This window comes from Eurypyga helias, unplaced genomic scaffold, assembly GCF_000690775.1.
Source record: "Eurypyga helias isolate BGI_N326 unplaced genomic scaffold, ASM69077v1 scaffold24286, whole genome shotgun sequence".
NCBI classification, from domain to species: Eukaryota; Metazoa; Chordata; class Aves; order Eurypygiformes; family Eurypygidae; genus Eurypyga; species Eurypyga helias.
Genome location: NW_010256330.1, coordinates 10,775 through 32,574, shown reverse-complemented (window position 1 = coordinate 32,574; position 21,800 = coordinate 10,775). Strand labels below are relative to the sequence as shown.

The window sequence follows — 21,800 nt, the reverse complement described above, 5'->3', positions numbered from 1 at the left end:
CCACCTCTCCAGCCTGTCAAGGACCAGCTCTCACCCGTGCTGCAGTTGTCACTGCAGTACTGTCTCTTGCCTGCCTGTGGCACACTGTGGCAGAATAACCACGTCAGTGCCAGCAGCTTTTGGAAACAGCTGTGTTGAAGGCTGATGGCGCATCAACTTCGCTTTCTGGGTGGAAGCGACTGGAAATCTGGTATTTGTAGAACCTTCAAATCAGTGCTTTGCATTCTGATGTTAAGATCACTGTGCAATTTTTCTCCTTCTGCAGACTGCCAAATCGCCCTATTATTAACACCCCTGTAGTGAGCACAGCCATTCACAGTGACGGGGAGCTTCCTCCCAACCTGGTGGAAAAGCCCATCATAGTGGAATACGCCATGCTAGAAACAGAGGAGAGAACGAAGCCCGTCTGTGTCTTCTGGAATCACTCCATCATGTACGTATCCTGATGGCTTTGGGACTGTGCCTGGCAACTGTCTCAGTAGCAGAGAAGTTCCACCCAGGAAAATAATTCTGGAGGAAAACCCTTTTTGCTCAGTTTATTCAACTGGCAACTGATTCCTCGTGGAATAGAGCCATGTAGTCACTTCCTACCAATCTGAGAAAAATGAAAATAGTCATCCTAACTCCTCAAACAAAGGATTCACCATGTGGTTTCTAACAAACACAGTACCATCATGTCTTTTGCAGGGGTCATTTTCACCCATCAGTAATAAATCTAGCGGTTTCCTTGTATTTGCTCATGTTTTTGGTGCACAGATGTGTATCAGCTCCCTAGGTCAGGACTCTCATTGGCCCATGCCCTCTTTTTAGGAGGGCATCTCCAGGAGATGATTCAGTTCTTACATGGGCTGCGTCGTCTCCTGCGACTATGGACAGAGTACATGGTAAGCAGGCACCCAGCATTGATGCCTCAGCCAGGCCAGTGCAAAGAATTGCAAAACCAAGTCTTCATGCTGGTAAAAAAGAAGGAGTGAGGTTTTGCAGATGAAATTACATGAGTAAAGATTAAAAATTTCTGAATCAGAAGTTGAACCTAAAGACAATTGCACTGTTAAGAAGCCGCTGACCTTTCCCTCCATCAACTATTTTGGATTTGCTTTCATTTGTTTCAGTGAAAAATTGGAGGGAGAGGAAATACCTTCTTTGGGACCTCAGACCTCCTCCAGTTGTTAGGAAGCAATCCTAATATGTAAGCAGGACATACACAGAGAGTATTTGTCTCCAAAGGAGGAAGGTGTGAGGCAAAAGAAGAAATATTCTGAAAATGGCTTATTTAGTCTTTTTATATTCAGTAAAGGTACAGACATAGGTTTCTTAAAAATCTGAAAAATGTTAAGAACTGTGTATGCTTATCAGTGTTTTGTCGGGTTTGTGGCATTGTGGAGATAGCACCGTCCTGTTGGAGATAACAGGATATCCTGTGTGGATAAAATAAAAGATTTGTTGAGAGGTAACTGCACGCTCTGCATGTTATCATTACACAATATGGTACCTATTACATATATAATGCAATTTTCAACTGTAACACCAGGTATATAGTGAGAGGATGATGGTATTGTCTGCCCAGGGTAAGAGGAATAGTGGTTACTCGTTTACTAATGATCCAAACCCTCTAGTAAACCTATGGAAAAATCCATTAAAAGGCAATATCCTGTGCTGGAAATAAAAGGGTATGTTTGCCTCCTAATCAAAAACTGCAGGACATTATATCATTGAAAGGATCCAAGGGGCAACAGAAATCTGTTGTGTTAGCACTAATAAACTACTCCATTTGCCTGCATGTAAAGTAGTGTAAGTGCTGCTATGTACAGATGATTCTGCCAACTATGAGGGAATGGCAAGTCCTTTTTCATAGATTTTTTAACATGGTATGGGCTTGAATAACCCCTTAGCTCTGAAATGATTCACCTATCAGCTATTTGCTGGCAACTTCAGTGGCATTGTTGTCTGCGTTACGTCCTCCTACAGCCACAGTTAAAAAGCAGCTCTTAAACTGCGTGTAACAAAAGAGTTTTTACGAAGTGAGTACTTTTCAAGATAAAGTGATATTGAAACTGTTTAACAAATACTTTATCGCTGAATGCAAAAAATCTCCTGTAATATCTAATTAAAATCTCTTTTAGTAACATCAAGACTATTGCTTGTTGACTTTAGAATAGAATAATTAATATTGGTACAAAATAATTTCTGAGGCCACTGGAGTTAACCAAGGCTGAACAGGGAACAATTTTTAAGGGAGCAGTTTCTCCCCAGTGTTAATACAAGAGATCTCTTGGTACAAAATATTATTAACTGGTTTTAACCTTTTCTTGTCTACTTTTTAGAGGAACACTATGATAACATCATATTACTGCTGAAGCATATTTCACGTAAGGGTTTTACAAGCAGTGTCTAAATCTAAGGAAATAGAGATGACTCAAAACCATGTGTATCTCTGTGGGTTTTGTATTTTTTTTACGTTTGTTATGAACAGTTTGCTCTGTACAGTCACTTCCCTCAATTGCTTTTGTGGTCACTGACCCAAAAGCAGATTTTTTTTTTTAACTCAGAACAGATTATTATAAACCCACAAAATTTGGCTGGCAAAGGCAGGTGTCATACCATAAACTACTTCTACTGAAGGCTTTTTAAATTGATGATATTCTTTCAGGCAGGTGACAGCTGTAAATATTTCTGCCTTGGTACTTGCAGTGCTCTTTGGAAGCAGAGCAAGAGCTGCAATAGCAGCAGGAGGCGAGGGCAGTTCAAAGGACGACCCTCAGAAATGCCTTTTTTCCCCCACAGGATTGGTGGGACAGGTGCCTGGTCCTCCAGAGGATGTGAGCTGTTTTCCAGAAACCAGAGCCATATCGCTTGCCAGTGCAACCATATAACCAGCTTTGCCGTCCTGATGGACATTTCGAAACGAGAGGTGGGTGATGCCAGACTCATGATTTTGAGGGCTTTGGTTTTCAGGGGCTTTGATGGAGAGCTTGAGCTGTGAATGTCACTCAGAGCATCGTCAGCGATTGATCCCATGCTGCAGTGTATCAGGAGCACGTTGCCCCGTGCCTGTGAGCACCCGCCGTTGGGTCTGTTGGAAGGAGCTTCTTACTGGCCTGGCACATGGCGTAGCCAGCAGTGCGGAACTGCGCCAGGCTGTGCCGCAGAGCCGTGCGGAGAAGGGAGTGAGGCAAGGACTACAGGCACATGGTGGTTGTGGCATCGCTTGATATTAGGTCCATCTAGAATTGCAGTAGCAGGGACAGCGACATAAATGCCATAGATTTTTCAGCATCTTGGGATAGCCTCAGCAGCACGAGTCCAGCATCAAATTCCCTGGGATTCTTGCTGAACTCCCTGCTCCCTTTAGGCACTGCCCAAACACACTCAACATGCTGAGTGACTTAAGAGGTGTCATCATACACTCCTGTTGGTCCTAAAGTAAACCTGTACGTTGGCTCAGTAGTAGAAAACAGTGGCTTTCCGAGTAGTAGACTTGATTGGAGGAAAAGGAATGAAAAACTCCCAGAGGTCCTGTCAATCTGTCTTTCTACAGAATGGAGAGGTGCTTCCTCTGAAGATCGTCACTTACACAACCGTATCCATCTCGCTGGTGGCTTTGCTGATGACCTTCACACTGCTGGTCCTGATCCGCACGCTACGTTCCAACTTGCACAGTATCCACAAAAACCTGGTGGCTGCCCTTTTCTTCTCTGAGCTCGTCTTTCTTATTGGAATCAACCAGACTGAAAACCCGGTAAGAGTGACTCTGTGCTTATTGCTAGAGTTGTTGTCAAGCTTTGAATCGGGGGGTTCATACTGCAACTTCTACCTACTCCTGTCTGTTTCACTTTCTCTTCTTTTTTACTTCTGCCTGGCCTCCACAGTCATTTGAAAAACATCAGACTTTTAATATATTCTCCTGTGTTTCACGTGATTAATAGCAATGCAAGGAGATAGGATTTGTTCTCTTATTTTCAGAGAACAAATGACAGCAGCCCTGTAGAAGGCTTATCCCAGGAAGTGAGCCCTGAATACTGATTTCTTCCTTCCTTTCCATCAGTATGTTTTCTGTCTTGCTTTGTCTGTTCAGTAGGAGGCTCTCAGGTTTCTCCTGCATCAGGTACCTCACAAGCCCAAATGTCTCCTGGTGTGCTGACTGGTGGGTTGTCAACTCTGCATTCCTGTGCAGGTGCTAAGATGCGTGTTGCACACCCACCACGTCCATTCTTGGAGAAGCCACTTGCCAGGCCTTGGACAGCTTGCTACATCCAGGAATCAGTAGGAAACCTGTCGCTTTGCTTTGTGCCTTCCAGCACCAGTGATTGTTGGCTTCACCCCATCCTAGCTGTTGCCAAAGCTTAGTGCAGGCACCTCCAGCATTGTGCGTGTCAAGAAATGCAAGCTATGAATGGACTGAATATGAGATACATGCCACACATGAAGTGTGTATGTTCTGTATCTGGCACCTCGTTGCTATCTTAACTATGTAGCATTGCTGCTAATTCTTAGTGGCACCCGTCTCCAAAGTCATGGTTACCATGCAGTCAGGTAGGAGACAAGCAGGCAAGGCTTCCAGCACTGCCAAGCTTCACAGTCGCCTTTACCTGTCAGTGGGCAGATGGGGGATGGCATGCAGTAAGATATGAAGAATATTCAAAATGTTAGTGTAGGGATTGTCTGAACACTCTGAAGAAAATTTCTGTTCTAGATAGCCTTTACTGTACATGTTTCAATCTAAATTTTGAGAGGGAAGTACAATCTTGAGATGAAAACAAAATAAAAAAAAAAACAACCAAGCAAACAAAAAAACCCCCAAACAAACAAACAAAAATTAGCCATGCTGATTCCATGTTGTCCAAGCAGCAGAAATGGGAGAAAATGTCTACGTTCCATGGGTATTGTCACTGTTATGGTAACTTAAATTCTTAAGTTTCTAAGATTCAGGTTATTCCGTTGCCTTTTTTCTGGGCTTTCTTCTCCCTCTTTAACTTTTGGAAAATGGTGAATGCTAAACTGGATGAAGCTTTCCAGCTGGTAGTGTCACTTCCATTCCCATATTCCAAGGTTGTGGTGAGGTGGGTGTCAGTCTCTTCTCCCAAGTAACAAGTGATAGGACAAGAGGAAACAGCCTCAGGCTGGGCCAGGGCAGGTTTAGATTGCTTATCGGGAAAAATTTCTTCGCTGAACAGGTTGACAGTCACTGGAACAGGCTGCCCAAGGAAGTGGTTGAGCCACTAACCCTGGAGGTATCTGAGACATGTGGATGAGGTGCTCAGGGACATGGTTTAGTGGTGGTATTAGCACTGTTAGGTTAACAGTTGGACTTGGTGATCTTAAAAGTCTTTTCCAACCTGAAGATTCTGTGGTTCTGTGATTCTGTGGTCTCACATCATGTGTGACCCATGTTGTCTTTGTTTCAAAATATATGAGTTTGCATATTAAAATAGCTTTGCGTAAAGGAACTCACCTTGCCAATTGATCCACAGCACTCTGTGTGACTCGACCTTTCCTGTGCCTTCTTGAGCACACCACTCATTTTTCACTGCATTGCGCTAGCGAGGAGTTTATCCTGTTTCAGTTCTCTGACATGAATACTGAGGAGCAGGGGGCCAAGCCCACATCCCTGCAGGATCTTACCAGAAATGATGCTGTAAATTATGTCTCCTCACTTCCAGATCCCTTTCATAGTATCGAGAAGCACCAAGTAAGGGTTTATAAGAGGAGTAAAACAGTTCATTACAGCAAGCACTAATGGTTGTACTGGGTGAGATTGTTCTCTTTTGCTCTTCCTCATTGTCATGCTTTGGGGCAGATGGTGTGGTCATGTCCTGTGCTGTTACCAGGACTCAATGAAACGCCCCAAAACCTTTGACCCACTTACAAAGATCTTTAAGTTACAGAATATGTTTCATACAACAGAAAGCCGCTCCTTACAGCATACCCAGTCAATCTGAGAAGTTAGGAGGACTGTAAGCCATGTCTGCTAGAGACAATTATTCATCTGTCTCTATGGAATGAGGGTTGTCTAACGAGTCATGCACTGATGAACATAAAGAAGGAAAGAATGCCGAAGCACAAATAATGCTGCGCTGCTTGGCACCCAGCCTGGCTTTTATGGGTTTCTGTAAATTAACAGTCACATTTCTGGGCGAGGTTTTAATCTTTCCCCGGACTATTGATAGAAAGTGATTTATTTTCTTTCTTTTTTCTTACCTGAGAAAGGTAATGTTCAGGGCAGCAGTCTACTCACATGCATATGTCAGTGTGGACAACAAAAGCCCTGCTTACATAGAGGGAAGAAAGGTCTTTTATTTGGTGAGCTACGTTTTCAATAACACTTGGTGTTATAATAAAGCTGGTGCAGTAAGTGAATCCAGAAAGTTGGCAATCTTTGTATGATTTGCTCAGCAAAGTTATACAGGGAAACGCGTTTCTGAGCATTATACCATGAAGAAACACTAAAAAGGCATGCCAAAATGGGAAAGCAGGGTCAATGCTGCATGGGAACAAAAGGATCCAAAACACAATGTATAACATTTTGAAGCAAAAATTGAAGGGTTACACAGCATTGTAGTGCATGCTTTGCTTCTGAAAGGAGAAGGCTAATTGTGAGATTTCAATTCAGGTGTCGGATGCCTGTGGTCATTCCGGTTTTCACCCATCAAACGGTTACGTTGGGAGGGAAAGCTGGCTAGCAGATATTACAGAAATGCAGGTCTATGAAGGTCAGAGGTTTCAAAGTGGCCATTTGGTCACAAAGATGACTTCAGCTACCAGGTTGCCCGCTGCAGCTGTTTCTCCTAGTCTCACAAGGAATTTGTCTCTTTGGTTACAGCAGGTCCTCCATTTCTGCTGCTCTCAGCCTGGGAGAGCTGAGTGGTTCACATTGTATGGCTGGCATAGGATAAAAAACAAATCCAAACCCTGCCTCACCCTATGGATGCATCCATGCTTTTGCTTCTCAATGTTTTTTTTAAAAAGAATCCCAGAAAAGGAGCTGTAGATGGAACAGACCTTTTCAGTCCTATGACACTCACACAGGGGCAAAATTGTCTGCTGATCTTACCTTGGATCATAAGAGTAGGTCAAATTTTGCATATTTGTGAGACAAACATTTCATTTAACTTGATGATTCCTCAAAGGAAGGCTGGATTTCTGTGGTTAAGGTCTATAGATCATCTGTTGCTCATGTTCAGCCCATTCACTTTTCCTGGGTCGAAGCTTGATGGATTTCTGTCCCCAGCAGTGAAGTTTTTCAGGCCAAGAAGGACTTTCTCAGGGACTGGTCCTAAACTGAAGACCTAAGATCTGTCTCACACCTCTCCTCTACTTCTGCCAAACACAAGGAGAATTTCTGTGTACTTTTTTATCTGCTTATATCAGGCACAAACCATGGTCTACTTTAAGACCAAACAAAACTGTACTAAAATAGCACACTTCCTTGGAGAGAGATCGATCTCTCTCTGGAAAGAATGAAGAGGCAGAAAAACCCACAGGATGGCCCTTGATGTGGGAATGGGAGACACCGAGTCAGCACAGGTCTGAAGGTGGCCGTTCTCAGGAGCAATGTGTTGCCTTTGCAGTGAGACCGGTTTAGGGGATGCAGTTAAACATGCCGCAACTGTCTTCAGTGTAGCGGCACTGTGCAGGCGAGACTTAAACTCGAGGCAGGGCAGAGGGCCTGCAGCCTCCGCAGGAGCATCCCCACCTCCTGCTCTGCACCAGGAGAAAGAGTCTGGGGCTCTGCCAGCCCTGCCCCTCCTGCCAGCAGAAGGAATCTGGTCAGAAGAGCCAAAATCCTCACCTGTGCAGCAGCTATGCACAATTAACCACAGAACATGGAGGGCAAGGGCAGTGACCAACAGCATGTTGGGTTCACAGGGTAAAGCTGAACCAGGGTCAGAACAGGCCACATGGTGTAAAAATATGAGCACAACATGAACAGCTTTTCTGAAATTCTGAGAACTTAATTAATGACAGTATATTTGTTCTGCCAAAACCTCTTTATTACACTTGCCTTCAGCTGCACGGGAAGCTGGTGACTCACCAGGTTGGGATTCAAAAGAGCAACTCTAATTTCCCTGCCCTTTCCCTTCTGCAGTTTGTATGTACCGTGATTGCCATCCTCTTGCATTATTTCTACATGAGCACCTTTGCATGGATGTTCGTGGAGCAGCTCCACATCTACCGGATGCTGACTGAAGTGAGGAACATCAACTTCGGGCACATGCGGTTCTACTACGTCGTTGGCTGGGGCATTCCTGCCATCATAACAGGTACCCTCAGCCCCCCCCAGAACACCTTGGTTTCCCTTCCTGCCATCTTCACTGGCCGGATTCAGGGAAGTTAACCATCCAAGACAGCTGTGGGTGCACTCAACTACCGCTGTCTCTTCAGTGTTTTCCCGAACGAGGGCAACAGCAAATCGTGTCCAGCAGAATTCAGCCGGAATGTGGCAGATCTGTGCACCGAATGGCTGTTGCCCCAGTTGAAGTGATACTGGGGGGTTTACAATAACAAAACCATAATTGCACCTGGATTAAATCAAGACTTGATGACATTGCTTGGGAATAAGAGTGTTTTTATTTTAACAACTTTGCCTGTAGCCTGCAGAAATGTTCCTTCCCTGTGCTGGTGCCTCGGGATATGGACGCGCAGTCTCCCGGGGAGGTGGCTGCCGTGGCTTCGGCAGCGACACTGCCCACAGGGCATTACTGCCCTTTGCTGGACATTCCCATTGCCTACCCTCCACTAGCAGTAAATGCTCCCTGAAGGGGATCTCAGCAGTTCTGTTTTCCTTGGCATAAAAACGAGCTGGGAATACTCAAGCAGCCTTTTACTTCATTTTAGCTACAAAGGCAATAACTTCCAGTTGAGGAAAAGTAATGAAAAGCTGGAGGCAGTAATCTTTTAAACTGTTCCAGGGTGATCCACAGGAGCACATCTATCTCCGCCCTCACCGTGTCTATTTTTGCAATCAGACATTTCCAGTGCTACCCTAAGCACATGGTGCTGCCTTAATTCAGGCAGACAGCTCCTCGGGAAGTGTGCTTCCCAGAACAGTTGGAGTAGGGTTTTTTGGTTCAACTATTTCAGCATGGATCTGTTGCCATATGGGAAATCAGATCATAGGCAGACAGTTAACTTTCATCCAATTGCTTTTATTTTTACAGATAGCAGCATATTGTCAGCAACGGCAGAGGTTGAGATGTCTGTCAGATCAAACAAATAGATATCACTCATATGCACTTGGAAAAATACTGTGGAAAAAGTTAGAATTTTAAAAATATATATGGGGTTTTTTCTGTGTGACATAAGAAAGTGTAAAACAGAAACAAAACATAGGTTAGTACAAGTTTACTTTCATTCTGGAGAGCTAGTAAGTTTTTTCTATGTCACCTTGTACATAAATAGTTGCTGCTTCTGTCAGTGTATCCAGAACACAGTGGAAGGGTACAGAAGGCTCTGCCACCACAGACATATCTCTGACACCTCAAAATGAAATTGTCCTTGAACTTCTAAACCATTTCACACCTGTGTTACTTTTATCACTACATACAGGCCTACTGCAATATGGTTAGGAATGTCTAAGTGCCATCAGATAGTTGGCAGCATCATTCCTGGTAGAGAAGAAGTGTTTTGGTTCAACAGCAGTAAACAGTTTGTGTTTCAGAAGACATAACTCTTCAGAGGAATTTTGTCAGAAGGATTTTTTTCTGTTTTATGTTTAGTTTCTCTCCTGAATTCGAAATTAATTCAGAGCTCAACAGCAGCATTATGCAATCTAAATATTACAAATACACCATTTTTACGTTTTTTCTACTTAGATGTTGTTCTCTGTGATACGGAACTGTTTTCACTTTTAAAACTGTGAGTTACAGGTTGCTGCCTGTAATTTAAACTCTGAATCTACTGACTTTGCAGTTCTTTTAAATGAAAAGTCAGATCCCTATTACTGAGCAAGTCAGAGGATTTTGTGAAACAAAGGATAAAGAAGACTAAGCCTTTAGTTTGCCCTTCCAGGTTTAGAAATCATCTGAAGAGAAAATATTTCATCCTAAATAGCACAAGGGGGGATTTCTTGCCCCTGGAAAATTTTGTTACTGTACATATTTTAACTGAGCTTATTTTATAAATGTTAAATTATAATATCTAAATAGTAAAAAGGTGCCAACTTCATGACATGATTTTAAATGCAATTTCTTTTAAATTGCTTTATGAGATAAGCCTTATGTACGTTTCTTAATAGTGGAGAAGTCTAGGTATGGGAAGGGATTTTGGTCTTGGGTATCCAAAGGACTTTTTAATTTTATTTGAAAGATAAATATCTAGCCTATTTCATTTTATCATGGCTATCCTGAAGAAAAAAAAAAAGAACCGGAAAAAAAGAAGAACCTACAGTACCAGTGACTTTACTCTGTTTTGCTTATTTAATCTTTCTATTTTCCATGCTCAAGCCGACATTCATTTCAGGCTGGGACATAGTGGTGCTAAGGCATCTGTAATGGGACCAGGCCACTTGCAGAAGGGAATCTTGACCTTGGGGGAGAACTTAGCAAAAATGTTTATGCAGGGAACACTCCAGCAGGAAAAAAACCACATTTAGTCACAGCACAGAAAAGCAAATTACCATCAATAAAAGTAGGATGAAAGTTGGGAGAAGGCTTACATCCATCAAAAGAGTGTGGATATGGAATATTCCTCCGTGGGGAGTGATAGTGGAACATTTTAAATTTGCTTTAAGCTTGCTCATTTTAAAATAGTAGTAGTGTGATCCATCTAGGAGAGGGATTTAATGACTTCCTTGCTTCAGGAGCAAAGGGCTGGATTTGGCACCTAGCAAGAACCCTCTCGTTCTGTGTATCTTCATGGCAACACGCTAACCAGTTGGCATTTGTGTGCTGTAACTGCTTTGCCATGGAAACTGCAGTGATCTTGTTAAAACAGGTTCTTACATAGCCCTAAAACAAATATCCTCCAGAAAAAGGTTCTTTCCTAAATCTGCTATTTGCCATGAATGCTTAGTGAGGCAATGAGTCAGGGGAGGGATGAGGCTGACCCACAGTCGCCTGAGTCACACGCGGCTGCTGAGCCCGCAGGAGCTCAGAAGGTTCAAAACCTGCCTCTCCAGCAGCACCTTCCCACAGCGTGCTCTTGACATGCTCCTGGAATGGGTGCAGGTCCCCACAAGATGCTGGGCTCAGCCATAGGACCAGCCCTGCTGTCTGCCGAAGTCGGCGAGCTATCATGCAGCGCACACGCTTAGTCTGCTCAGGATTACCAGGCTGCAGCATTTAATTGATGTGCCAGAATGATCCTCTACATTACATTGCGTTGGCTTAATTCTGCCTGTGGGTAAAGTGTTATTTCACATATTGTTGACTCCAGTAAAATTTGAACTGCATACCTGAAGACTGAAATTTGCCCCATTTGTTTAATGGAGAACTTTAGGGTAGGATTTTTAGAGTGCAAAAATGTTGCTGTCTGCCAGTTACTTTTAGAGCCAGATGTTTGGTCAAAACGTAGTTTAATTCCCACTAATGGAGAAATCAAGTCCTGGGAAACAGGAGGTATCTATAGAATTACATCTGTGTAAAATACTTTATGGTCCCTTAATCATTTATGGCTAATTCTTTCTGGATGGTAACTGCTGAAGGGGGTGGTGGAAGGGGCAATGGGAGCGAGGAGGGAGACTAGTCCTATCTCATTCCACACTTCAGAGAAAACAGATCCAATATCCACTGCTTTGCCAAATAGCCAGTTTAATTTTCACAGACCATAGGCTTGTACCAGATGTGAATATTGGCTGGGGGCCAGCTCTAAGCAGTGAGAGTGAAACGCGGCTACCTCTCCCTTTTTCAGTCTCTTTTTCATCAAAGCACACGGGCTTCAATGTTAGAAAAGCCGTTTGTTAATGCACGTGAACTCTCCTTGCGGAGAACGGCACTGCCGTCGACCTTGGCTGCCTGCTTGGGTCAGGACATACGCTCAACGCAATAGGTGCCCCCGACGCCCAGACAACGTGCTGCAGCCATTTACCATATGTCACTGGCCGTACGCCTCGTAGGGATCAATTTCTGTGTCTGGAAGAAGGAAGAGCTCCGTGGTATTTTGCAGGTCAAAGGCAGCAATCCCAGTCCGTCGCCATATGGGCGAGGTGTAGGTCACCAAATCAGACGGCACTGTAAATCAGCAGGTGGAGGTTGGACTCCGAGACTCCCTTGGAATTGACCATGAAAAATAAAACAATAAAAGGTGTGTTCTTAACTCAGTTGCCCTGGGGGCATTAGCAAACTCCATTTCAGACGGTGCTGAAAGCAAGGTGAGGTACCTGGGGTGGCAGCTCAGAATGAATCCCACCTGAACCCAAGCAGTTAACTCCCATGAGTTCCCAGGTTCCTCTGTCTCTGCTGTTATTTTAGTGACAGCAAGCTCCCGGCAGTTAAGAATGCACTTTTTTTGTAGTATAGACATCTCCTCAGTTATGATTCATGTCATTCTGCTGCATAGGCTTATTGAAATTCCTCAACATGTCACTCACCCTCAAGGCTTCCATCACACTGTGTGAGTACGACTGTAAAACTGTGCTGAAACAGAATTAATTTGGGACTTGCATTTATGGTCGTTTTTATGCATCTGAACTTCGTTCTGGTAGGCAAAACTCATAGTATCATTTCATGTGGAGTGACCAAAATAAAGGTTTTGATTTATGAGAGTTTTATTTCAGTACTTGCCTTGATTTTGACTTCCCAGACTGTCCTATTGAGCACATTTTGCCATGAGCGTTTCGTTTGTCAGACAGTGATTTGAAAATGTGCCTGGCTGTATCTAAGGTCTCCGCAGCACCTTTCTGATGCACTTTCTCTCCATTTTGTGACCCAGGGCTTGCTGTAGGTCTGGATCCACAAGGCTATGGGAACCCTGATTTCTGCTGGTTGTCTGTTCATGACACCCTTATCTGGAGTTTCGCTGGGCCCATCGTAATTGTTGTAGTGGTAAGTGTGGTGGAGTTGGCATCCTGAGCTGCCTCTTCCTTGCTGCTGCCTTACACTTATGTTTGGTCAACCAGTAGTCATAATGGGAAGCGACTGTATTCTTTACATTCGAAGCTGATGTACTCGAGCTTGCTTGTTTTGCCTAAACAGATAAGACATAGGCTAAGCTCCTGGAAATCAGAGGGCTGCTTGCCAGGGCAAAGATTGTTTGTGGAGCAATGGCTGTGTGGCCAGAAACCTATTTATTTTTTCCTGCTTGCTTTGTTCAATGTTTGAAGGGTTGGTCGGTGGGCTCATAAAACATCCACAAATTGAGCCATAAAAAGTCCCTTCATCCAGAAGTCCTAAAGGGGTATTAAATAATTCCAATTTCAGGAATTTAAAAGAATTAGCTGGTGTTTAACTTCTCCCTTAAAACATCCCTCGGTAACAGAGTACCAGAAGATGCATATCCATTGTCTGACTGTATCTTGAATACCAAGTCTGGTCTTTTCATCTCAGAAAGTATGAAGTAGACCTGGAAGTGGTGTAGATCGGGGTCACGAGTTATCAGAGGCATGAGTCAGCCCCCGCTGGAGGAGCAGCTGTGTGGAACAGAAGCCTTCAGCCTAGAGAAGAGAAAGCTGCAGAGGAAGGGAGGGGATAAGGAGGAGCTTGTAATAACATGGAGAATATGACCATGGAGCCAACTGTTCAGTGTCTTTTCCAGCACAGTTAATAGTAAGAAGTGGCAGATTCGGAACAAACGGGATAAGCTACATTGTCGCTCCACAGGGAGTTAAGTTAGAAACTCACAGAAACAAGACGGGCAGTGGTAAAATGCTGCATGGGCTCAGAAAGTAACTGGATGAATTCCCAGCTTTGGCTCAGCTGATGCCAGATGCTGGGCTGAGTGGACTCTGCCCTGGACAAGGACAGCTATTCTTGAGTTTTTTATGTTTCACCCAAGCCCTTTTGCATAGGGCCATCTTACTGGGTTTCATCTAGATCACATCCCAGGGTGTTCTTGACCATGCTGGCTTGGAACGAGATGAATCTTGAGGCTCTGAGACGTGTAAATTGAAGGAAAAATATTTTTGGCACCACAAACCATTTTAGGATAAAAATTGCATCGTCACTGAAAACTGAGCCTTAACAACTTTATAGAAGGAATCCATGCTGTTATTTCAATTTCCCTTTCAGATAAACACTGTCATCTTTATACTGGCAATGAAAGCATCGTGCAGAAGGCGGCAACGTTCTTTTGAAAAAACAGGAGTCGTGTAAGTTTGGGTTCAAAAACCTGTAGAAAAAGTTCTGGCCAGGAATAATAAAGGGATGGAATTGCCTAAAAGCAAGTGTTGGGGTGGGAAATAAATAAGATATTTGGAGTCAGCAATGGTAGAATTGATTGGAGCTGCGTCACCAGCACATTCTCCTGGGGTTCCCTTGGAGGCTCTATGAAACCTCCACCTCTGCACCACCACCAAGTGTAAGCAGGAGAAGGGAGGGAAGAGGGAAAGGTCTGGCCTCTGGATGGCATCATTACAGTCCTTCCAGATCTTTCATCGCACTCCCTGTTACACTGTCACTTCACCCGTGGCGTGCCCTGGTAGACGTAGCTCCGGGTGTCCCCACGCTCGCCCATGGCTCAGGAAGGTCTCCCCTCACCAATGCCTGGGTGACCAGCCATGCCGTGGCAGAGACCCATTGAGGTTCCTGTGCTGAGGGCCAGCCTCCCCCCATCCTGCTCCCCATGGGACGAGCAGGAAGCCTCACAAGCTGCAACCTGCCGCCTTCCCAAGCTGCTGTGGCAGCCTGTTCCCGTTACCGTCTGTTTTGCCCAAAGCTCAGGATTTACCTGTGAACCGAAACATGATTAGCTGGTGGCAAGACAATCCCCTTTATTTTTCAGATAGGTAGCTGTGTGAGATTTCAAAAGGCTTCTTCTAGCTATTTATTCAGCCCTGGCTGCTGGGTAATTTTTTAAGTTTCTTTTTTATATCTCCCTAAACAAATGAAGTATGATTGCTACTTAATGGCAGCTATTACTCAGATTACACCACTTTTGCCACTAACATTGTGACCATCTTTTGAAAGCATCTTGGAAATAATATTTTTAAGCAAACAAATATTCGAGTCCCCTCGATCCAAAACCTTGGGTTGTAATGTTGAGAAGGAATGTGAGAGTGAACTCAAAAAAGCAGAAATGGGACAGATGTGGCCATTTAGTGCCCAGATCTCTTCCTCAGAGTCAACAAGGCTGAGCAGCATGGGCTTGGCAAACACCCTGGTTTGTTTGAATAAAACCTTGGAAACCAACTTGAAAAGAAAACACCTTTTTTTTACCTGAATATGCTAAGTCACCGAGTAGTGCGATGGGAGAGTTGGGAATGGAGAGTTGGCAGACACTGCCCCAATTTTCCCAAAGATCCTTTCCAGTTGGCGAATCACTGGGCACCGCCCGTTGGAGAAGTTGGGCTATTCTCTTGTATCCTGTTGCGCTGCAGATGCACGTCTGTTTGCTTTACAGCTCGGGGCTGCGAACGGCGTTCCTGCTCTTGCTGCTCATCAGTGCCACGTGGCTGCTGGGGCTGATGGCGGTGAACAGCGACGTCATGACCTTTCACTATCTCTTCGCCATTTTCAGCTGCCTGCAGGTGGGTTGGATGGCATCTTGTCCATGGCAGACCTCGGTGAGCACACTGCTGCACTCACACCTCCAAAAACCTGCTAAACGTGAGCTGACTTAAGAAGAACAGAGGTGTCAAGTACAGTTTTTTCTCTCTTTTCCCAAAGAGAGAGTTCTTTTCACCAAAACCATAACTTTGAGTAATTACATTTCTCACTTGTAGTCATTCTAAAGATAAGTGCTCTACTATTGTAGCCTGTGACAGATAAATAACTGAAGGCAATTATACCTTTGTCTTTCTAGAGACAGAAATCTTTATTACTGTCTTCTGCCTGCTCATTAACAGTTGTTCTGTTGCTACAGCAAATAAGAGACTCCTTTATTTGACCCAGAGTGGATGGCTCGAAGTTCAAGGCTTTCACAAATTAAATTACTGTTTAAGGAAATGACCCAAATAATGATATTCAGATACAACTCATCGCATTAGGGATTTACCGGGTTGCCTGTGTGCACACTTATTAATTAAAGATGCAGAACACAGTTATCTGTAGGAGACCTGACACCGAAGTAGTCACGAAGCTTCGTGTTGGTCACAACTTGAATGTGACTAAGGATGGCACTAACTGTCATGGCAAGTGCCTGCAGTATTAAAACAGCTACTGCTAGCAGGCCACCTTTGTCAGCTGCAGCACAACAGCCACGAATTGCAACAAAAAAGAAAAAGAGGTCTGCAGGGTCTGCTCCGAGATGACTGTCCATGCCCTGGAAGCACAGCAGATAGGCCAGCCTGGAGGAAGGTTACTTTGCCACTGCGACTGGTGTGCTCTGAAATAAGTTTTTACACCTATTCAGGCTGTAAAACCAGGTGTCCACAAGCCTAAAATAAAATTAAATTAAATATAAACCTGATGAGAGGGAGGAAAGTCAGCAGCTGGAGTTCTCCAAACCCGCCCAGAGAGGCACAGCGGTATGCAGCGTCTCACGTCATTGCCGCCTTTGAACTTGTATTTTTAAAGAGATATTTGTGTGAATTTTATTAATGAATAATCCCAAAGTGCTAATGCCAGCTAAGATCCCATTCGACTGAATGTTTAGAAAGTGAGCTTGAAGTTTAATGTTTCTCTAAGTCAATTGGTTTAGCTGAAATCATGAAATGCAGGCACCTCGTGATGTTGGCACAGCTGCAGCTTCATGAGTGATTGGCTTCTATGTACTGTATCTCCAACCAAAATTGATAACAATTTGGCAGCTGCATGAATTTCCTCAGAGCAAATACATCTGAAGGCACGCATGTGTGTGACCCCTGCCCCCAGCAAAAGCTGTTAATGTGTGTTCCTGGCAGCCAACCACTGCCCAGTCCCGAGGATTTCAGCGAGTTTCCCACCAGAAGGTATGGCTGAACCAAGGAACACGTGGGCAAAAGTTGGGACCTCTCTGCCTCCACTATCTCTCCATGTTTCACAAGGCTTACTGCAGTTCTCTAACCAACAGTATTAAGGACACCTACCACAGAAGTTCCCCGTTTAGAGGATTTCGCTAAAGGCTGTGATATTCATCATTTGCTGCTTTTTATTGTGTCTCATCATCGGTGCAAAAGCGCTAAAATCTTAAGTACAACCCAGAAAATTCCTGAAGTGTCTTCCAGTGGGACACTGAGGTCCCCATTAGATAGTTTGAGAACGTTTCTTCCCAAACAACAATGGAGGTTGACACCTACTACAAGCTCTGCTCTGTGAATCCTGGAGGAACACATCATTGTGTATATTTTTCCAGGCCCTTTATGCACATCTGAACATGGAAGCCTATTATGAAGAAGTCCTAGGACATCAATCAATGCCATTTCATTCAAAAATGGGAAATAGTTACAGCAATTGAAATCACGGACTATGAACTAGGATTCAGGGGTTATTTCAAAAAGGCTGTTCTCTAATATCTGTTTATATTTACAGTTTGGTAGTAATGAACCATTTAGATTGATTTTTCTTCTCTCTAAAATGATCCAGGGGCTGTTCATTTTCTTCTTCCACTGCGTATTTAACAAAGAAGTCCGGAAGCACTTGAAGAACACTTTAACCGGAAAGAAACCTCTTCCAGATGATTCCACTGCGACAAGAGCTACATTATTAACTGTAAGGAAACAACACTGGGGAAAAAATCCTTTTGCTGGTAGAAGTTACCTAAACACACTTACAGGTGGCTTGTCTGTAGTTAACTGTCTGATGGATTTCAGTGACTGGTACCAAGATTACTGATGGCCTCTCTCAGACGTTTTGATTACTGTTTTAATTAAAAGTTTTGAGAGGAAGTGATTTTTTTCATCGGCATCAAAACCCACTTGCTTCCTTCAAGACTTTTAATGCATTTGTGGGTAATGTGGGGTTTTGGTAGGATCATTCACTATTGCTTTGTGTCTTTTTTTTTTCTCTTCAGCGATCTCTGAACTGTAACAACACATACATAGAAGAGCCAAATATGTATCGCACGTCTTTTGGGGAATCCACTGTCTCCCTAGAAAGCACCGTCAGGTCAGCCAAGAGCCACAATAGCTACCTTGCTTATATTCTCAGGTAATCAGGTGGCAGGTGCATGGCTTTCAGGTGCTTGCCTTTTCCCTTTTCATTGCTTTTTCGGAAAACAGAAATGTTTTGGTTCAAATGCTGCTTGGTTTATGTCTTAACAGTTCTGGGTTACATGACTCTCGTTTTCTTCCGTGCATGATCTTTTGCATGCATCTTTGGTGGGGAGTTCCAACAGTGCAGTGGTTAACGTAACTATTAGATTAACGATGCGGGCTGTGCTGCTTGCCTGTTAAAATTCAGTTGTGTCTCGAGGAGTGGGCTTTAGCTTATTAACTTCAGTCTTTTCCAGAGTGTGCTTCACATGGCCAAAGGCAGACAGTTATGTTAGGATAACATATGTCTTGCTATAAAAGTGACCAAGCTGACAGTCAAGCCCAGGCTGGCCAGTGTCCACTGCAGCTGTCTGCATTTGGCCAGAAGAATCTCATCTGCATGTCCGTCTTTTTGCTAAGAGCAGTAAAGTGACCAAGAAAGTTGTTCCCTGTTCTTATTCTCTAAGGGATGAGGCTGCTCATAAGCTCAGTGGATCCTCAAGTCAAGCAAGGGCTGGGCAGACTGAAGCAGATTCCTCCATTTTTCATAGGAATCCATCAAAATCCAATGGTAAGAATTATTTCTAAATGCTTTGACCCAGTTGTGCACCTTTTCCTTCTCAGCACTTTTTTTCAAAGACTTCTGTAGTAGGAAGAACAGTTAGTCTGACTTGGTGTGTCTGATTCTCGTTATGCTCTTGGCGTAACGAGCTAGGGAATCCTGGAATGGAAATACCATGTATCTGCCTCTTGTGATGGTTCAGTTTTAATCTGACAGCTGTCACAGCTGTTGACAGTTTCTGGCGTCCACTTTCTGGCATCCCGTTCCTCACAAATTATGTGCTGTTGCTCTTCATTTTTAATTGGAGATCTTTTAACGTGGGAGACCCTGAGGCAGTATCCTCTTTTACTGCTGTGTCTTGTACAAGAAAATGAGAAGCATCTCTTGCCTGACTTCCCTTCAGTGGGGTCTTGATGTTAAATTTTGTTGCCTTGTAGCAGCTTTTAAGAGTACATTTGCAGATTCTTAATATTTCTAGGTACCTTGGTTTGCCTGTGTGTTGTGATGATTGGGATCCTGCGGAGTTACTGTTCTGCATATTGAATAGGGTGAAAAGCGTCCCCATTCCATTCTGCGCCTCCCACGCACGTAAAAGGTCCTGCCCTGAGCTGAGCCAAGCAGTTGTGCTTCCCAGAATTACTTAGATGGATGCCACAGTCCTTGTAAATTAATCCTATGTACACGTAGGATGTGAGAGTTCATCCCTGGCATGGCCTGAACCAGACACCTGCCGTTCCTTTCTCCGTGTGCATCTGTCCGGTAGATCTGTTCAGCTCCTGTCCGCACTCTGACCGCTGCGTTTCCCCTTTCTGTATTTGTAGAGCACGATTCAGACTCCGACAGCGAACTGTCCCTTGATGAACACAGCAGCTCTTACGCCTCCTCCCATTCCTCAGACAGCGAGGAAGATGGACTCGAGCCGGAGAAAAAGTGGAACACGTCCACTTCCAAAAATAATGAACGTGGCCCGCTCCACAGCACACCCAAAGGTACTTCTAGTGCAGGGGGAGAACAGTGGGCTTATCCCTTTTTTAAAATAACTTTAGAGTAGATGGTACAATTTTGCTAGACTAGCATCATTACCACTGGGCCTTGCTTTTTCTTCCTCCCAAGGGCTTGCTCACAGGGGTGACTGAGTGCAGGTAAAAGGATGCTTGAGCAAAGCTGCGACTTACGGTGCTCAGACTCAGTCAGTGCTTTTGCAGACAGCTGCTACACAGCCAGGAAAGTCTGGTATGGAGGAAGAGGGAGAGGAGGCAGGAACCGATTATTCTGAGGGCAGGTGGAAGAAATACCTGCCTCTCCTCCTGCAGTACAGGGTTTAGTGGGATTGGGGAGCTCATGAACCTAAAGAGTGGGAGGTTGTTGGCCATTGATATCAATACTGTGTGGCAGAGTGCAGGCATTTCATCTTGTCCTAAAGATAAGTCAGCTTAGAGTGACAAATGTCCAGGTTGTGTGCTGATGGCTCTGCGCAGACACAGTACGAGGTGCCTCAGGTTCCCTCACCCCACAGAAGCCAGCATCCCCCCTGAGCTGGTGGGATAGCCAGCCCTGGAGACCTGAAAGGGTGGTTTGACTCACACATCTCAGTAATGGAGTCAGTGACCTTGCCCTGGGAAGGGTTTGGACATCCTGCCATCCTACCAGGCCCATTCTGTGGGTGTTGCTGCACCCCAAGGGCAGCACAGCCCAGCAAAGATTGCCTGAAACATTGCTCTGGTTGGACATGCAGCTCCTCCCCAGCCACAGGGAACAGGACTGGCTGGGCAGCTGTTGAGAAAACCTATCAAAAATAGTTTTCGAGCTAGTGTTTTTTTGCATTGCAGTCAATACCCTTCCCAATCATGTGACACCCTATTGGCCCACAGAGTGCGTGACGGCCAGCGACAGCGAGGACGCCAGCGGGAAGCAGAAACTCAAAGTGGAGACCAAGGTCAACGTAGAGCTTCACAGGGAAAACCAGGTGAACCACAGCAACGAAGCGCCTCAGGAGAAGGAGAACGAAGGGCAGCAGAAGGAGAACAGACCTCTGTCTCACCAGAATAACCAGCAGCCAGAGCAGAGGAAAGGTAGCATGGCCAACCCAGCCTCACAGCTGGACTGGGAGACCGGGGGTTAACGAGCCTTCATTAGTTCATATGGTAACTCTCTCAGGGAAGAGCACTTCCCAAATGGCTCCAGCCTGCCTAACCAGATATGCCGTGGGAAGCTAGTAGGTAGTTGCTGAAGTCTAATATTTTGGTTTTGAAATAAAGTGACAAACTAGTAGTCTGATTAAGAAATACAAAATGTGGCTTTTTGGATGTGTTCAGCTTGATAAATTACTGATATGTTTCAAAATTTTCATTATTCCCTCTTTTCCGTAACAGGCATCTTAAAAAATAAAGTCACCTACCCTCCCCCGCTGGTGGATAAGAATATGAAGAATCGACTGAGGGAAAAGCTATCGGATTACAATCAGACCACAATCTCATCCAGGACTACTTCTCTGGGGACAAATGATGGGGTCCGCTCTCCCTCGGACTCGGGGGTGACAGTAAAAAATGCTCGGAGGGAACAGTCTCGAGACCAGCTCAACGGCATGGCCATGAACGTCCACGTGGGCACAGGACACGCTGACACCTCAGACTCGGAGTAAGTGCCACATCCGGATGCCCTGGCAGACCTCCCATGGCTCTGGCCCCTCTTTTTGTTTTCCAGCCCCAACTTCCAGTGAGCAAGGATTCCACTTGGTGGCTGGACCAGCGTCCTTGACCAGTGACTGTCCTGGGTGCCTGTTTGTAGCATGTCTGCCGTGACAGACACCTGTCACTGGTCACCTCAGCACGCTGTGAATCGGGAAGCTGATGTGTTAGTGGCACGCTGGGGACTAGAGCAACCCAGCTCTGCCCCGTCCCCTTGCTGTGGGGCTCGCTGCGCTCGGCATGGTAGTCCCTGGTCCCAGCGAACCAGGCTCTCTACATCCTCATGAATTATCTATCCACTCCCTGCCTGTTGAGCTGCCGAGGTCGTCACCTTCCCCAGCCCATCACC

The 21,800-nt window shown here is 44.8% G+C and overlaps 1 protein-coding gene across 1 annotated transcript; it reads left to right on the top strand.

Moving 5' to 3' along the window:
- Positions 1-265: 265 nt before the first annotated feature.
- LOC104505443 (cadherin EGF LAG seven-pass G-type receptor 1-like) lies at positions 266-21,405 on the top strand (the record flags this gene model as incomplete). The annotated part of the gene is made up of 13 exons (XM_010153641.1): positions 266-433; positions 2,785-2,911; positions 3,539-3,739; positions 8,087-8,261; positions 12,868-12,980; positions 14,163-14,242; positions 15,493-15,619; positions 17,595-17,720; positions 18,022-18,158; positions 18,670-18,773; positions 19,586-19,753; positions 20,636-20,836; positions 21,137-21,405. Coding segments are annotated over 13 exons (1,996 nt in total), but the record flags the coding sequence as incomplete, so codon positions are not given.
- Between the last annotated feature and the right edge of the window lie 395 nt (positions 21,406-21,800).